Genomic DNA, 17,574 nt, shown 5'->3' with positions numbered 1-17,574 from the left:
TAGAACGGCGTTTAGGGCTCTTGTACATAAGGTCGCTATGAGTTGCAAATGACTCGATGGCACATAACAACAACAATTCCATAAGAGGGGAGTTTTTGTGGCTTAGGGGCAAGAGCAGTGCTGCAAGTTCAAGGCCACCAGCTGCTCAGCGGAACAAAGATGGACAATCACGTTCTGTGCGACTAACTGCCTCTAAAGACTCACCGGAGGGTCAGGTATGGGTCAGTTCCAACTTGATGGTACACAACAACATTCCAAAAGTGAGGAGCCCCAGCGGTACACTGGATTACATACTGGGATGCTAATTGAGAAGTCAGTAATTTGAAGGCACCAGATACTTTGCAGGAGAAAGATGAGGCAGTCTACTTCCATAAAGATGGACACCCTTGGGAACCTGAAGGGGCAATCCCATCCTGTCTTACAGGGTCTCTACAGGTCAGAGTCACATGGGAGGAAATGGCTCATCTTTTTCCAGTGGAGATGCTGATGGATTTGACCACCTGCCTCTGGGTTGACGATTTAACTCCTTATCCACGAGGCCTCTTATGTCTTCCTTTGGGGAGCTCTGGTGGCCTAGTGGAAAGAAGCTGCACTGCAATTCTGAAGGTCCAGGGCTTGGGGCCACCAGCTGCACAGTGGGAGAAAGATGGCCACGCGATTAACTGCCTCTGAAAACTTGCTTAGAGGGTCAGCTATGGTCATCTCTGACTCAACGGTACACAACACCACCCCATCATGAGTCAGAACAGACTCTTAGAAGTGGTTTTGAGCTTTTTAATTGTTGCATAAGATGTCTTATAAACATAATGTGTATTAATATTAGCAAAAATAGCAGAGTAAGGACTTCTGGTGTCCTAGAGATAAGGAGCTGCACTGTCAATCCGAAGGCACACGGTTCAAATCCAGCAGCTGCTCTGTGGGAGAAAGATAGATAATCTCCTCCTGTGTGATTTTCTGCCTCTGAAAACCTGCTAGAGAGTCAGCTATGGTAGATTTTGACTGGCAAGCACTCAATAATAAGAAAGACTCCTAAGAATTATCTCCTCTGTAACTGTAAGGTAAAAACTTGTCAAAATCAACTTTTCCAGAATTATATAAGTAACCAAAGTCTTTCAATTTCCCTCGGAGTATGTGATTATTGGTAAGAACGGTAAGAAGTTTTATGGCATTTTGACTTGCCCTAGAACTATCAGTAATGGGCCCAAGTGTGTTGGGAATGATAAGGATGGCACAGGGTCTGTTGTTCATAGAGTTGCTAAGAGTCGTACTCAACTTGACAGTACCTAACAGAAATAGTCCCATCTTCCACTTTCTAGTTCTAAAGTAACTTTCAAAGATAATAGCCTGCATTCTTGGTAAAAAACTGATAGCCTGGCAGCCATAGGAGGGAGATGAACTGATTTAGAGCACTTTTAAAGCCTTATTAACAAGAATTAATCATTAATTATTAATCATTAATTAACTGTCTGATAGGGTCTTAGAAGAATTTACATGCACAGTTACCAATATTTGACCTGACTTAGGGTTCACTCAGTGTAAACAGTCTTTTCCCTGGGGCAGGGGGTAGGTATTGAAAAACAGTTCCAAGCAATTGACTAACTTTGGAACTGTAGAAGGGTATCAGTTCGAGCAAACAAAAGACTAATAATAAAAAAAAAAACAACAAAAAACAAAACTTTAAAGGGAAATTTAGTCACTGAAATGTCCCTAATGGCTTTGCAAAGCTCCTCCATATTCCTAGGAACCTAAAGACAATTCCATGCACAGGGCTTCACACATGTTCAGTCTGTATGCATGAGAAGATAAACATGACAATACCCCAAACTCTCACCCTAAGTTGCTCTTGAGGCGCTGCATAAGCCAGAAGTTAATAGGCTGTTAATTACCTGGCTGAGTGTGGAAGGCATGCTCCAAAGCAACAAACAGAGCCCTTTGGCAAAGACAAGATTTCTTAGTTCAAGACATTTGAGGAAATCTCTCGTCAAGAACCAATGGTTAAACAATGATTTTCTAAATTAGTACCTAATTTGGAAGGGACTGAAGAGCATTATGATGAGTGAACTAACTCAGTCCCATAAGGACAAATATTGTATGTATATTATTGTAGAATGAGCATAAATAAGGATCTGGGAGTGGGGGGTGGAAGCAGAGGGATAAGGATTTGTGGGGGTGGGAGGATTAATCATAGGATTGTAAAATACAATCGATCGGGGGGTTGAGGGAAATTAGAAGAATCTGTTCTGGAAAACAATGTATTTGAAGTTTGTAAATAAATTAGTAAAAATAAAAAAATCACAGAAATTAAAAAAGAACTAAAGGCAACTAAGCTAACTAAGCAGATAATTAATTTGACATGAACAATAAGGAATGTTGTTTTTAGCTGCTGTGGTGTTAAGGGTTTATTGTTAAAAATGTCTTCCTTGGTCATTGCCTCTGACTTTGCCATGTGGACAGGTGGGGATATGTTAATAGATGTGTTAGCCTATCTACAAAGGGATTAGCTGGTCTTGCCACTAAATTGAGCAGATTCAGAAGCAAAGATTCACTATTAGCAAAGAAGAAGTAAGAGAATGCCATGCAGCCTTCAGGGCCAGAGATTTCTGTGGCAGCCAGACCTGCAGGAGAGCAGCAGAGAATCAGAGACCTGACATGAGACGAAGCTGACATTGGGACTGAATTCAGAGCTAAGAGCCTTTTGCCCAAGATGGGTGGTTTGTGGTTGTTTGTTTGTTTGTTTTAAAGAATTGAGGTGGGGAGAGCCATAATTAGCAAGATTGAGAGCTTTGTAACACTGGCCTAAAGCGACAAGGCTCGAGGCTGAAGTGATTCTGAGCACATTTCAGCAGTTGTCCTAACTGAGGGATTTCTCTGCTACCAACCTATATTATACTACATGTCTGACTTCATGGGAATTGATTTTGTGCTGTGGATATTATTGGTAGGGACAGTCCCCTCTTGTGAGCTGGTAGAGGTCAGATATAGCTGTCCACAGGCAGCCCTTGCTCTTTTTACAGGTACCACCAGGTATCTATGATTTTTGTTGTTGTGTATTGTTGAGTCAAAATGGACCCATAGCTGTTTCTCTAGCAGGTTTTCAGAGGCAGTAAATCACATGGAGGGCTCTGGTGGCTTAGTGGCAAGAAATTGCACTGCCATCCCAAAGGCGTTCAACTACTGTAACAATGGGAAGAGATTGCCCATCTTTTCTCTGCAGAGCAGCTGAGGAATCCAAACTGCCTGCCTTTCCACTGGCAGAGCAATTCCTTACCATGAAGCCACCAGATCAACTATGATTCCTAGTTACTCCATAAAGTTCAAGTTCATTCTCATGGCTGGTGTTACACTAATTTTCAACAAAGATTTCCACTCGCTCACTAGCCCTCTGTTTTACCAAACACAATGTCCTCTCTAGAGAGTGACGCTTTCTCAAAGCAGCAGGTTGGACAGTGTTTTGTTGTGATCCATGGTTGTCCTTGTTGTTAGGTGCCATCAAGTCAAGTACAACTCATAGTGACCCTATGAACGACAGATCTGAACCGTGTCCTCTCCTGTGCCGACCTCTCCATCTCTGACACACTTGAGCCATTGCAGCAGTCACCGTGTCAGCCCATCTCATTGAGGGTCTTACTCTCTTTCTTTTATATGACTTATAATAAGATTGTATCATTTTCAGAAGTAGATTACCAGGCTTTTCTTACAATCAGTAGTTGTTGAGATGATATAATTGTTTTAATATATCTTAAGGACGGAGTTAGTATTATTGTAGACCACAGAATTTATACCTTGTTATTTCAGGAATGAATAAGGACGACAGAAGAATTGATACTTTCAAACTGTGGTGTTGGAGAAGAGTAATGAATATCCCATGGAAAGCCAAAAGAACAAACAGGTCTATATTTATCTTGGAGAAAGTGCAGCCAGAGTGCTCCGTAGAAGCAAGGATATCAAAGTTTTGTCCCACATATTTGAGGCATGCTGTTAGGAGGGGATATTCCTTGGAGAGGGGCATCATGCTTGGGAAGGTGGAGGGATAGCGAAACAGAGGGTGACCCTGAACCAAGTGGATTGACACAGTGACTGCAGCAATTAGCTCACTATGTCAGAGCTGGTGAGGATGGCACAAAGAGGGCAGGGTTCAGATCTGTGGTTCATAGTTCTGAGTCATATTCAACTCAATGTCACCTAACAACAACAGTGACAGTAACAATAACATATGGAGCTGGCATCATTTATTTGACCTTCAGAAAAGTTGAGTCACTCTCCCTGAGTCTGGGACATTGAAAAAACCAAGAGTTGGACTATATAGCTCAATCAAGGATGACACATAAATATGGAATCTATATCCTAAGTTTAAGCAACTGAGAAAGATGCAGGTGTAAGCTTATCATTTCAGGGGTTGTTTGACAAAATATTAGTTGATTAGCAATGTCTACCTTGGTTATAGCCAAGGACATACTGTATGTGTACTGTGCAATTGCCATTTCTGATTAAAGATAATGATTATTCAAGGACCTTAGCTATAAAACTTTGTCCTAGTAGCATCCCTCTAAGTACTTCATTATATACACAGCTGTATTTAATAAATGGGTAAAGCTTTTCTCCTTCAGTACTTTACACCTTAATCTAAAACAACCAAATATGGTATCTATGTCACAGTAACAATTAACAACTCATTCCCTGTATTAGACAATTAATTAAAAAGCTAATGGCTTATTTGACAAATCCTTTTTAACTTCATGTCACCTAGGATAAATCAACCACCTTCATATTAGAAAACTTAAAAATGACTCTCCACATGAAAATATTTTGTAATCAAATCCTGTCTTCTTACTGTGGTAAGAAATCTGTGTTAAATTGTTGTTGTTCTTGTTATGTGCCATCAAGTTGCCTCCAGCTCATAACGACCCTATGTACAACAGCCTAAAACCTGCTCTGTCCTGTGCCAATCTCACTGTCTCTGACACACCTACTCCCATTACTCTAGTCACTGAATCAATCCACCTCATCAAGGGTCTTTCTCTCCTGTGCTGTTCCTCTACTCTCCCAAGCATGATGTCCCTATCCAAGGACTGATGCTGCCTTGCAACATGTCCAAAGTATGCCAGATGAAGCTTCAGAATCCTTGTCTCCAAGGAGCAGTCTGGCTTCACCCTCTCCAGAATGAACTTGTTTGTTCTCCTAGCATATACACTGGTATATTCAATACTCTTCTCCAGCACCAAAGCTCAAAGGCATCAACTCTCCTTCTATCATCCCTAATCATTTTCTAGCTTTCTAAAGCAAAGAAAGTAATTGCAGAGACCATGGCCTATATCAGGTGCTCCTTAGTCTCCAGACTGACATCATTGCTCTTTATTGCTTTGATCTCTGACAGCAGACTTTCCCAATGCAATTTGTCTTTTAATTTCCTGGCTGCTGATACCAAGAATGTTGATTGTAGAGCCAAGCAAACTGAAGCTCAATCTCTTCATCATCTCTCGTATTTTAGATCATTTCCCTTTTTTCTCTAGTGTTGCTATCAGTCAGAATAGATTTGCCTGCAAGAGAAGTTAGAGCAGGAAGAAAGAATGATTTAGATGTTTGTTTTGTGTTTTTAGAATGTAGCTGGATGATGTCTAATTACATAGCTTATATATCTCTATGGAGACTAAGGTGCATTTGATACAGGCCGTGGTCTTCACAATCACCTGTTATGCATCAGAGAGTTGGACAATGACCAAGGAGGATAGAAGGAGAATTGATGCCTTTGAGCTGTGGTGCTGGAGAAGAGTATTGAGAATACCATGGACTGCTAGGAAAACAAACAGATTCGTCCTGGAAAGGATTAAACCGGGTGGCTCCTTGGAGGCAAGGATTTTGAGACTCGTCTAACATACTTTGGACATGTTGTGAGAAGAGACCGGTCCTTGGAGAGGGACATCATGCTTGGGAGGGTGGAGGGACAGCGCAGGAGGGGAAGGCCCTCTATGAGGTGGATTGATTCAGTGACTGGGATAATTGGGATGGGAGTGTCAGAGACAGTGCAATTGGCACAGGACAGAGCGGAGTTTAGGGCTGTTGTAATAGGGTCGCTATGAGTCGCAAGTGACTCGACAGCACAACAACAGCTGGATGATGCCAAGTAAGAGTTCATCATTAAACTAAAGTTTCTATTAGTGAAAACAGGTGTTTTTAACGCCTTCTTGACTCTGATCATGATTAGACTTTAGTAGAGCAGTATGAACCCTTTTCAGGTTTCTGGGTGCGTTTGTTTTTGTAAATCAGTAACCTAATGCAGCCAATTAATGTCAATTCTTTCCAATGAAACATAGGAGAAGAGCCGAAAGGAGCTCAATCAGGTCACCGGGACCAGCAGCCCTTTGAAAAGTTTCATCTCTTTCACAAAAACTTTCAAACTGTAGGGAGGCAAAAACAGATTAAAGATATTAAATTGCTTATTTCCATTTCTTCTTTTTCCATTATTCCTGCAGTGCAGTAAAGTCTAAAGGGTTTTATGTAACTTTCTCAAAATGGTAGCAACCAGATAGGCTCAGCACATGAAATCTTTTATTTCAGGATGGGCAATCTCCTTCCATGCGATTAACTGCTTCTGAAAACCCCCAGGAGGGTCATTTATGGGTCAGTTCAGACTTGATGGTACATAGCAACAACATTTAAAGCTAGCACCACTTAATAAAACATCAATAGTTTCCTGACACTAGAGACACTGGTTAAAAACAAATTGAGGAACATATTTACTCAAAATATATTGTTGTTATATAAAAACAAGTTGGAACCAACTCATGTTTGATTCCCCAGTGGGTTTTTAGAGGCAGTCAATCCTACAGCAGGTGACTGTCCTCCTTTCTTCCATGTAACAGCCGATGATTTCAAACAGCCTGCCTTCAGACTGGCAGTGCAGCTCCTTACCATGAGCTCACCAGAGATCCTTAAATATACTGGGAGTTTTATACTATTAAAATTATTTTGAGGTAATTTGGAAAGAGTATTTTATGCATATAGTCAGAACAACTAATACAGCTACTCAATAAAATCAAAAGAGAAATTATCAACCAGAAGATTCAATTTTTTATTTCTTGCCAAATATTGCTTCAATACTATTTATACAATGATTCACTATTTTTCCAACAGTCTCAAGTGGTATTTTTTTCATGTACTGAGTACTATATGGATGTGTGGCTATTTCTACATCTCTTCCATTCCAGTGATCTAGTGTAGGAGAAGGTTTTGTGTGCTTACTCTTATGTATTATTAACAGTAACATTGAACCAACTGAGTGCAGGGTAATATGAAATACTCAATTTATAAGAAAACCTTTTATAAGTCCATCAGACTTTTTGTTTATTTGATCAAACTTTCAAATAGCTTTCAAATCCTTCTGTATTCTATTTCTTGGGGGAAGTGGTATTTTAAGGAGTAGAATCCTTGCCTTCCATGTGGATTTGATTCTTGGCCAACAGCCACCATCCATCTGTCAGTGGAGACTTGACTATCGCTGTGATGCTTAACAAGTGTCCGTGGAGCTTCCAGACTGAGGAAGATGGGGAAGAAAAGCTGGGTGATCTACTTCTGAACAATCAGCCAGTGAAATTCTTAGGGATTGTTGTGGTTTTGAGCTCTGGTGGTGTTGTCTGCAGAGAGTTAAGCTGCTAACCCAAAGGCTGTATGTTGTCTGTAATTCAGATCCACCAGCACTTCTGCTGGTCAAAGACGGGAGTCTCCTCTCATTAAGATTTACGGCCTCATCAACCCAAAGTGAGTTGGAACTATTTCAACAATAGCAAGTGAGTCAGGACATGGGAGTTCTCATAATTTGGGGCCACACTGAAGTAACCTAACAACAAGATCCCATTTCCTTTTTAAACATTTTTTAATTGATATTTTAACGAAAGTTAAAGAAAATTTGGATTTCCATTCACTGACTTTTTGCACATTTTCCTCCCAACCCGCCCCCACTTTCAGTTTGCTTTTCTCTTTAAAAAGAGTCTTTAATTGTTGCACAATTTTCTCCTTCTGTCCACCTCTCATTCTCGACTGTAGTCATGCAAATAATATTCTATCATATGTTTCTTTTAGACAGTTCTTTCCCTCATCTATTTCAATGCAATGTACATTATTTATCCCCTCTTTTCTTAGTTTTCCCTCACCCCCCCCCATGTCAGTCCTATTTTATAACAGTGTCATTATGCAGTATTTGCCCTTTTGTGACTGGGATATTTCTCTCAGCATAATGTCCTCCAGAGTCATCCACTTTGTATAATATTTTATGGGTTCTTTGTTTTCCAGTGCTGTGTAGTATTCCATTGTGTGAATATACCACGGCTTCTCTATCCATTTATTTGTTGACAGGCACTTGGATTGCTTTCACTTCGCTATTGTGAACAATGCAGCAATTAACATGAGTGTGCATTTATCTGTTTGGGTGGTAGTTCTGGTTTCTTTAGGGTATATTCTCTTTAGTGCATGAGAATGCGCCATACAGCCTTCCAGAATGGTTGCACCATTTTACACTCCCACCAACAGTGAATAAGAGTTGTTAGAACATCTCATTTTCTGTAAGTCCATGTTGTTATTAGGTGCTGCCATGTCCACGATGACTCAGCAACCCTAAGAACAACAGATCTGAATTGATTTTGTGCCATCCTTGTGATACTTTGGGTATGTTGCAAGGGAGGCTAGTCCTTGGAGAGGGACATTATGATTGGAAGGGTGGAGAGACAGTGAGGAGAGGAAGACCCTGGATGAGATGGATTGACTCAGTGACTAGGGTAATGAGAGTAGGTGTGTCAGTGACAGAGAAGTTAGCTCAAGATACAGCAGGGTTCAGAGCAGTTGTATGTAGGTTCTCTATGAGTTGCAGGTGACTTGATGGCATTTAACAACAACAGGCTATTTCCCATCCTCGAGACTACTGTTATAGTCATTGTGTCAATCCATCTTGTTGCAGGGTCATCCTCTGACCTTCCATCTTTCCCAGCAAGAGGTCTTTTTCCAAGGGTTTACCTCTCCTGAAAATATGCTCAAAATATATGAGACAAAGTTTCACCAGTCTTGCCTCTAAGGAACACCTAGGTTGTGCTTCTTCCAAGATTTACTTATTTGTTATTTTGGCAGTCCATGGCTATTCTGTACTCTTCTCCAACCTGAGTAGAGGAAATTTGTTCTGATTCGCTCATGTGCTCTAATCTAGTCACTCTGCAGATAAGTCATGTTATCAGTGAGATGCTAGGCTAAGCTAGAAAATGCTTCTTGGGATTTTACAGCAAGAAGAGAAAATAGATCCACTTTAAAAGGATCACTTTCATGACTCTGGCATCATTAGTCCACTACCTTCACCAGTCAGGGAAATATATGAAAAAAACTTTTGTTATGATTTTTTTAAAAAAGATTTTCTTTTATATTGATTTGCTTACAAAGTTTGTGTACATTTTGCTTCACACTATTCTTCATTCATATTGTATTTCATACAACCATTCCCATGAATTAAGTTTTATAAAATTAATCATCATTGGACTATGCCCATCATTACCCTGTCTTTTCAGGCCCCCACGGGATCTTTCCTATTTCCTTTACTCATTAAATTTGCAAACCTTTGCTTTTTCCCCTACCCATGATACAGGAAATATCAAAAGAAGATGGAAGGAGTACACAGAGTCACTGTATCAGAAGGAATCGCCTGACACAGAGGAATTTCATGAAATAACACATGAGCAAGAGCCTAGGTGATGAAGGAGGAAGTTCAAATTGCTCTGAAAGAATTGGCAAAAAACAAGGATCCAGGAGTTGACAGCATACCAACTGATTTGTTTCAACAGAAATAAATCATCGAGATGCTGCCCTCAATGTGCTCACTAAGTTGTGCCAGGAAATCTGGAGGACAGCCAGCTGGCCAACTGACTGGAAGAGATCAATATTTGTTCCCATTCCAAAGAAAGGTAACCCAACAGAGTGTGGGAATTATTCAACAATATCATTGATATCACATGCAAGCAAGATTCTTCTGAAAATTATCCAAAAACCATTTGGAACAATATGTCAACAGAGAACTGCCAGATGTGCAGGCTGGATTTAGAAGAGGTCATGGTACTAGGCATATTATAGCTAATGTTAGATGTATCTTGGGAGAAAGCAGAGAATACCAGAAGAATGTCTATCTGTGCTTCATTGACTATGCAAAGGCTTTTGACTGTGTGGATCACAACAAGCTATGGCTGACTCAGAGAAGAATGGGAATCTCAGAACATTTGGTTGTGCTAAAGCGAAACCTACACTTGGAGCAAGAGGCAGTCGAAAGAACAGAGCAGGGAGACACGACATGGTTCAAAATCAAGAAAGGGGTCCATCAGGGATGTATTTTGTCTCCATACCTTTTCAATCTGTATGTAGAACAGATCATCCGAGACACTGGGCTGTACGAGGAGGAATGTGGCATCAGGATTGGTGAAAGAATCATCAACAATCTGCGTTATGCAGATGACACAGCCCTGCTTGCTGAAACTGAGGAGGACCTGAAGCGCTTGCTGCAGAAGGTCAAGGACTGCAGTCTTGCATATGGATTGAAGCTCAACATCAAGAAAACAAAGATTCTCACCACTGGGCCAATTGGCAGCATCAGTATGGATGGTGAAGAGATTGAGATAGTTAACAGTTTTTGTTTACTTGGCTCCACAGTCAACACTCTTGGTAACCGCAGCCAGGAAATCAGAAGATGAATTGCACTGGAAAAGTCAGCTGTGAGGGACCTCTCAAGAGTACTGAAGAGCAACGACGTCAGGCTGGAGACTAAGGTGTGCCTGACCCAGGCTATAGTCTTTGCAATTACGTGTTATGCATAGGAGAGTTGGACAGTGAACAGGGATGATAGAAACATAATTGATGCCTTTGAGCTGTGGTGCTGGAGAAGAGTGTTGACTATACCATGGACTGCTGGGAGAACAAACAGGTTTTTCCTGGAGAGGGTGAAGCCAGAATGCTCCTTGGAGTCAAGGATTCTGAAGCGTCATCTGACATACTTTGGGCATGTTGCAAGGAGGGACTGACTGGTCCTTGGAGAGGGACATCATGTTTGGGAGAGTAGACAGATGGCGCAGGAGAGGAAGACCCTTGATGAGATGGATCGATTCTGTGAGTGGAGTGGTGGGAATGAGTGTGTTTGAGACAGTGAGGTTGGCACAGGATAGAACAGTGTTTAGGGCTCTTGTACATAGAGTTGCTATTAGTTGCAAGCGACTCGATGGCACATAACAACAACAACTACTACTATGCAGTATTTTATGACTGAGATATTTCACTCAGCATAATGTCTTCCAGGGTCACCCATTTTGAATAATATTTTATGAGTTCCTTGTTTTTCAGTGCAGCGTAGTATTCCATTGTGCGAATATACCAGAGCTTCTCTATCCATTCTTTTGTTGATGGGGCAGTAGTATTTTGTAATTATTTATGAGACCCTTGTCTGAGATGGTATTGCCAAATGCTTTTTCCCAGTCAGTAGACACTCTTTTCACCATGACTGCACTTTCTCTCCTGAAGTCTAATGTCTTTATTTGTCTCTGAGTGGCTCAAGATCCAGGGTGTCACCTTAAGCAGTTTGCATGCTGGAGGGTCTCAAGTCAGCTCTCCTTGAAGAAAGCCAAGAAAGTCTTTCCTCTGCTTGTAGCCCTCTGTTCCAAATTATCTTGTCCTGCCTGGCACCTGGGATGTCTCCAAAGCTGTGGAGGCAAGGATCCCCAACTGAAGTCCCTTTCCCCAGGGAAGTGTTAGTCCCCTCTTTCACCATAAGCACCTGCAAGTGCTAGCTCTGGGGAAGAGTGTCTCACCTGAGAGCGCCTTCTGTCTGGAAGCCTAATGTCTGTCTTCCTTTGTCTCTGGAGTGGAACAAGATCAAGGGCACCAACTTAAGCAGTTTGTGTGCAGGAGAGTCTCAAGTCAGCTCTCCATTAATTATTATTTAAATTGGGAAAAACACTGCTGGTGACTAACAGGGGATATGCTACAGAATATATTATGGACGGTCATATACTATTAATAATAAATTCTTTTTTGCAATATGTGCTACCAAGGAAATGAAAGGAAGATATACTATCAGATAATATTAGACATTCTCCTACAGTCACAGCCCAGAGGACTGTTGATTTTCACCTAGCTTATCACTTTCTGTTAATATTTAGTCAGCTTTTCCATTAAAATTAGCTTCCTCTTAAGATCAAAGGATTTTGGGTGCTTTATTAAGTCCCACATGTAAATCAAACAGCTGGCTTGAAATACTGCAATGTAACTTTCTTTATTATTTTACTCTTTTTGTATCTAAATAAATGAAAGAAATGAGAGAGGCAAAAGTCCAAAGTTAAATAGTGAGACAATTACTAATTTAAATTTGAATATTCTACAACGAAAATATTAAACTTGAATATTCCTCAAATAGCTAGAAAATTTTAAATTTTAATATTCTCCAATTGAGAGTGACTCTTGATTATCAGAGGAAGAACCATCCCAAGGGAAACAAAAACCATAATGTTTTCCACAAGACTCCTATTTTTGGCTGTTTTGATTTCAACTGGTAAGTAAAATATACAATTTTAGCATCTTGGCTAATTTTTTAAAAAATTATTCTAGGATTTAGAAAAATTTAAATAATAGCACAATCACAACAGAAATGTGTGTCTGTGTGTTGAGTTCTTTAAAAAAGTACTGTATACAAAATAAGATGTGTATAAAGGAGTGAATGAAAAATAATTTTTTTGTAGTTTCACCCAAATCACAATTTTAAAATGTTATAAAACAAAAAATAAATAAAAATTATAAGGAAGGATACTAGGTGGTAAGGAAGATTTAATAATGAATCCTACTTGGTTGTTTTGGTTCTTTAAAGTAGAAAACATTAACATGCAATGGGATGATGTTAAGAAAAGTCTTCTAATTTTAGTCAAGGGCCTAACGGGAACAATATTAGAAAACAAGTTTGTGGTTTTATGAAAGAAAGTTTGCTATCAAATAGCCCTTGAGAACTTGATTTAAAAAATCTCTGACACAAGAATAAAGAGGAATGTTCACGTAAAAGTCACAGCTGGAGACAAATATGTGTAAATTAGTAAGTAATGTAATATAGTTCCAGAACACTAAATATTAGTTTATCAAAGTAATGGTATTGTGTCTTGATCAAAGTGTTGGCCTGAAGATTGACTTCAAGGTACAGGACTTTTAAAACCCACCTATATTGGTGCGCATAGGGTTAGCTAGCGGTAAGGAGCTGCACTGCCAACCCACACAGTTTGAATTCACCCCCCAGCAGAAAGATGAGCAATTTCCTTCCCTTTAACTGCCTCCAAAAACTTGTTAGAGAGTCAACTATGAGTTGCTTCTGACTCAATGGTACATAACAACAACAAACAACAACAGCTGTAGTTGACTCGATGGCACTTAGCAATGAATTAAAGACTACTCTAATAACTATATTCAGAAGCCTCTCTTCATATTGTTGTTGTTAGGTGCCAGCAAGTCAGCTCACAAGTATCAGTGGATAGGAAAATGTCTTTAAATAAAAGTCAACCACCAAATTATCAGATTCTTGTTTATCCTTTTAGATTTGTGCTAAAGTAAAAGAAAGAGTTCAGTGATTGCATTTGTCAATGTTAATTAGAAATCCAAGATATTTAATTCAACTGAACATTTAGCAATGCTATGTTAAAGACACAAAGTTTAACTGAAGAAGTCTGTACAAAATGCACTGACAGTGCCAGCTCCTCCTCTATGTTTTACTGCTTCATAATTTTTCAAAGAACCTTATGTACATTTTTCTAACTTCTACCTTCCCAATTTGTTAAATTGGTTTGACATTTTCTTCTTTCCAAGAATCTTCCCCTTCTGCTGACAAATAGGAGAGAAATTCAGTTAGTAATACATAAACTTCACTGGTTTAGAACTGTCTTCTCCTTTAATTTCAAACATTTGCTAGGATTTGATTTTTAGCATCAACAATAAAGAGGCATTTAACATTATTTTTGCATTTCTAAAATGATTTTTAAGCTTTGCTGATTTTTTTTACTAAACACAGATGTAGAGGTCCCCAAGCTAGATAACGAGCAATTTCTTTAAAAATGGACAAGGTATGCCATTTATTAGTGATTTATCTTAAATTATAAAGAAATGCATTTGGAAGTCTTCTAGTCATAAATCAAAGTCTATACCCAGACATAAAACCAATCTGAATCAAGAAGAAGACTACATCCTATATTGCAGAAAACTAGGGTAAAACTATTGCAGAAACAGAATTTTTAAAAGTCATTGAGGTATTACAAGACAAATGGAGAATGGAAATATCTGAGGCCAGTAACTTTGTTTATTATATCTCTCCTTTTTTAGTAATGGCTGGGCCATGGGTGAATATATGTGCCAGCAAGTCTTCCAATGAGATCAGGACCTGTGACAGCCATGGTTGCGGACAGTACACTGCTCAAAGGTACTGGATTTCACAACCAACCAACCAACCAACCAACCACCAACCAACCAACCAACCCACCCACCCACCCTTTTTGGCTCCTAATCTTTTCGTGTCCTAGCCAATAGTTTCCCCAAGTTCCCTCTATTATTTCCCTATGACAGCATGAACTCAGAGATATAAACAGTTACAAAGAAGTATCTTTGGAACAATTTGCGGACACTTTGCTTCAAGTAGAGAACGTGCACTGGGATGAGAACATGGGGAAAAGGAAAAGAGAGGGAAGCAAACACCCAGATTAGGATGTCTTCACCCTTTGTCTTAGTAGACCTGGGTTTTCTGTGGTGAAAACCAAACATTGCTCTTTCTCATTCTATAGATGAGAAACTTGAGCTCAAGTAATACAGGATTAAACCCGCTGCTGTTGAATCAGTTCCCACTCGTTGCAACCCTCCGTTGGGTTTCTGAGGCTGTAAATCGTTATATGGGAGTGCCTCTTCCCACAGAGCCCCCGGTGGATTTGAACTGCCACTGACCTTTCCGTTAGGAGCCTACTAGGTAACATGTCACCAGTGCGCTTTAACAAAGGATTAAGTAGCCTCTCAGACAAAAATTGGCAGGTGATAAAGACCCAAACCACGATATTATGTCAGTTCTAGAAGCAGAATATCAGAGGTCAACCCTAAACATGCAAGAGTGCTTTAGAGATTCATCTAGACTCTATGAAGTTTTAATCACATACAGCACCACGTTGGAGTTGCGACTCTCCTAAAATAGCCATGTGTCCAGCTGTATCACTCTTCTCTACCCTAATTATAGGGAAATTCTCACTTACTACTTACAAAGCAGTTTCAAATACCTTAAATAGGGAAACAAGTGAAAATGGCCTATGATTATTCAAAAGTGTGACTGTATTAGCTTATGCACTAGTTAATGTGCTTGCTTTATATAATAACTGTGATTGTCATTCATCTGAAAGCTTACTGTTGCTTTAAACAGGATTCAAGCAATTCTGGTGTATTTTATTTATAAGGCAGCAGATTATTGGGAGGGGAAAAAAATCTCAAAAGTCATTGCCATTGAGTTAGAATCAACTTAAAGCTGACCCTCCAGCAGGTTTTCAAAGGCTGTAAATCAGAGGGGAGAAGGCTCATCTTTTTCTCTCTGCAGAGCTTCTGGTGGATTTGAACCTTCAGAGAAGAGTCCCCTTTGAGTTAGCCTCGTTAATTCTCCATGGACTATGCTACCAGAGCTCCCTGAGGAAGAAGAGGGAGGTGAAAACAGGTGTAGTGATTACAGGGAAAAGCAAAAGTAAAAGCTGATCATTGGAAGAGCTGTCAGAGGCGAAGCCAAGAAATGTCACAATCTGGAATCATTTTTTGTTGGTCTCCCTAATAAATCCAGGAAGTATCACACACTGTACTTAAAGTATTACGCATAAGAAATAATGTTTATGATGACTTTTCTGGATCATTGAAAGCAAAGTAAAGACTATTGTAAAGCTGTTTTTTTTTGTTTGTTGTGTGCTGATGAGTTGGAAGTGACTCATTGCTGACCCTCCAGCGCAGTAAATTGCACAGGAGTTTGTACGTTCTTCTCCTGCAAAGCAGCTGATGGATGTGAATTGTGTGCCTTTGGAATTGCAGGGCAGCTTCTTACCACTGACCACCAAAGCTCCCTAAAAAACAGAACTCTTTTGAAAGTGGATCTTGAAGGGGTCACACTTCAGGTAGCTGTAATAGTTTACAAAGATTACCACATTGATGCCAAATGTCATAAAATAATAATAGTAAATATTTGTTTAAGGCTTACTATGTACCAAGTCACCATCTGTCTCGTTGTAGTACTATGCTGGCTTTTGTATTGTTGGTATTTACAATAAATGTAAGGTCACTCATGGTAGACAATTTTCAGTGGAACGTCTAAACTAAGCCTAGGAAGAGAGGCCTGACAAACTACTTCCAATAAAATCCTTATGCATTGCAACAATAGATTCTGTGATAGAGTGCTGGAAAATGAGCCTTTTAGGTGGGCAAGCACAGACTGTGGTTATAACAACTGACTCAAGCAAAGATCATATACATGAAAAAAAAAAGATCATATGCATGGCACAGGATCATGAGAGCCAATTCAATGGTAACAGTGTGTCGTTGTTGTTAGGTGCCACTAAGTTGAGTATGACTCATAGCAACCTTATAAACTAAAGAAACGAAGTTAGTCCTCACACTTCCTGACACACAAGAGTCCATTGCAGCAGTCACCTGGTCAATCCACGTGTTTGAGGGTCTTAGTCTCCTTCACCAACCCTCCACCTTTCCCAACATCACGTCCCTCTCCAAGGAATAACACATCCTAGCAACATGTCTAGAGTATGTGAGGTGAAGCTTCATCTTTCTTGCCTCCAAAGAACACTCCAGCTGCACCCTCTCCAAGACATATCTGTTCTCTTGGCAGTCCACGGGATGTTCAGTGCTCTTCTACAACACAAAGGTGTTAATTCTTTTCTGTCATCCTTATCCATGGTTCAGGTTTTGGATGCATAACTAATTATAGTAATTGTAGTAGGTTTTGAGGTCAGGGAGTACTATGCCTCCCACCTCATTTTTGTTTTTCAGAAGTGCTTTGCTTATTTGCTGTCTCTTTCCTCTCCAAATAAACTTAACAATTTCCCTTTCAATCTCCTTAAAAAATGAGTTTGGTATCTGTATTGGGATTCCATTGAACATGTAAATTGCTTTTGGCAGGATTGTCATTTTCACAATATTGAGACTTTCTATCCATGAACAAGGAACATTTTTCCTTTTATTTAGGTCTTTTATTATGTCTCATACAAATGTTTTGTAGTTTTCTTTGTACAAGTCCTTTGTGTCTCTAGTTAGGTTCACTCCAAAGTATCTCTATTTGTAGTTGGCTATTGTAAATGGTATTGCTTTCTTAGTTTCCTCCTCTGAGTTCTCTTTGTTACTATAGAAGAATCCCACTGATTTTTGGATATTAATCTTAGCCACTTGACTAAATTGATCTACTAGCTCTAACATGCTTTTTTGTTGAGTTTTGTGGTTTTCTGTGTACCCTATCATATCATCTGCATATGTTGTTGTTATGTGCCGTTGAGTAGCTTGCGACTCGTAGCGACC

The 17,574-nt window shown here is 39.7% G+C and overlaps 1 protein-coding gene across 1 annotated transcript in view; it reads left to right on the top strand.

Moving 5' to 3' along the window:
• The first annotated feature begins 12,513 nt into the window (after positions 1–12,513).
• The window catches only part of LECT2 (leukocyte cell-derived chemotaxin 2), a 16,734-nt gene continuing 11,673 nt past the window's right edge, over positions 12,514–17,574 (top strand). Inside the window, exons 1-2 of the mRNA XM_006899485.1 lie at positions 12,514–12,559; positions 14,362–14,458. Of these exons, the coding sequence (XP_006899547.1) occupies positions 12,514–12,559; positions 14,362–14,458 (143 nt within the window). The remainder of the gene's footprint in view (positions 12,560–14,361; positions 14,459–17,574) is intronic.

The sequence above is a fragment of the Elephantulus edwardii genome, unplaced genomic scaffold, assembly GCF_000299155.1.
Source record: "Elephantulus edwardii isolate Elephantulus edwardi_28Jun2011 unplaced genomic scaffold, EleEdw1.0 scaffold00259, whole genome shotgun sequence".
Lineage (NCBI taxonomy): Eukaryota > Metazoa > Chordata > Mammalia > Macroscelidea > Macroscelididae > Elephantulus > Elephantulus edwardii.
Note: the sequence above shows the minus strand (reverse complement) of the source record. Positions and strands in the feature narration are given on the sequence as shown.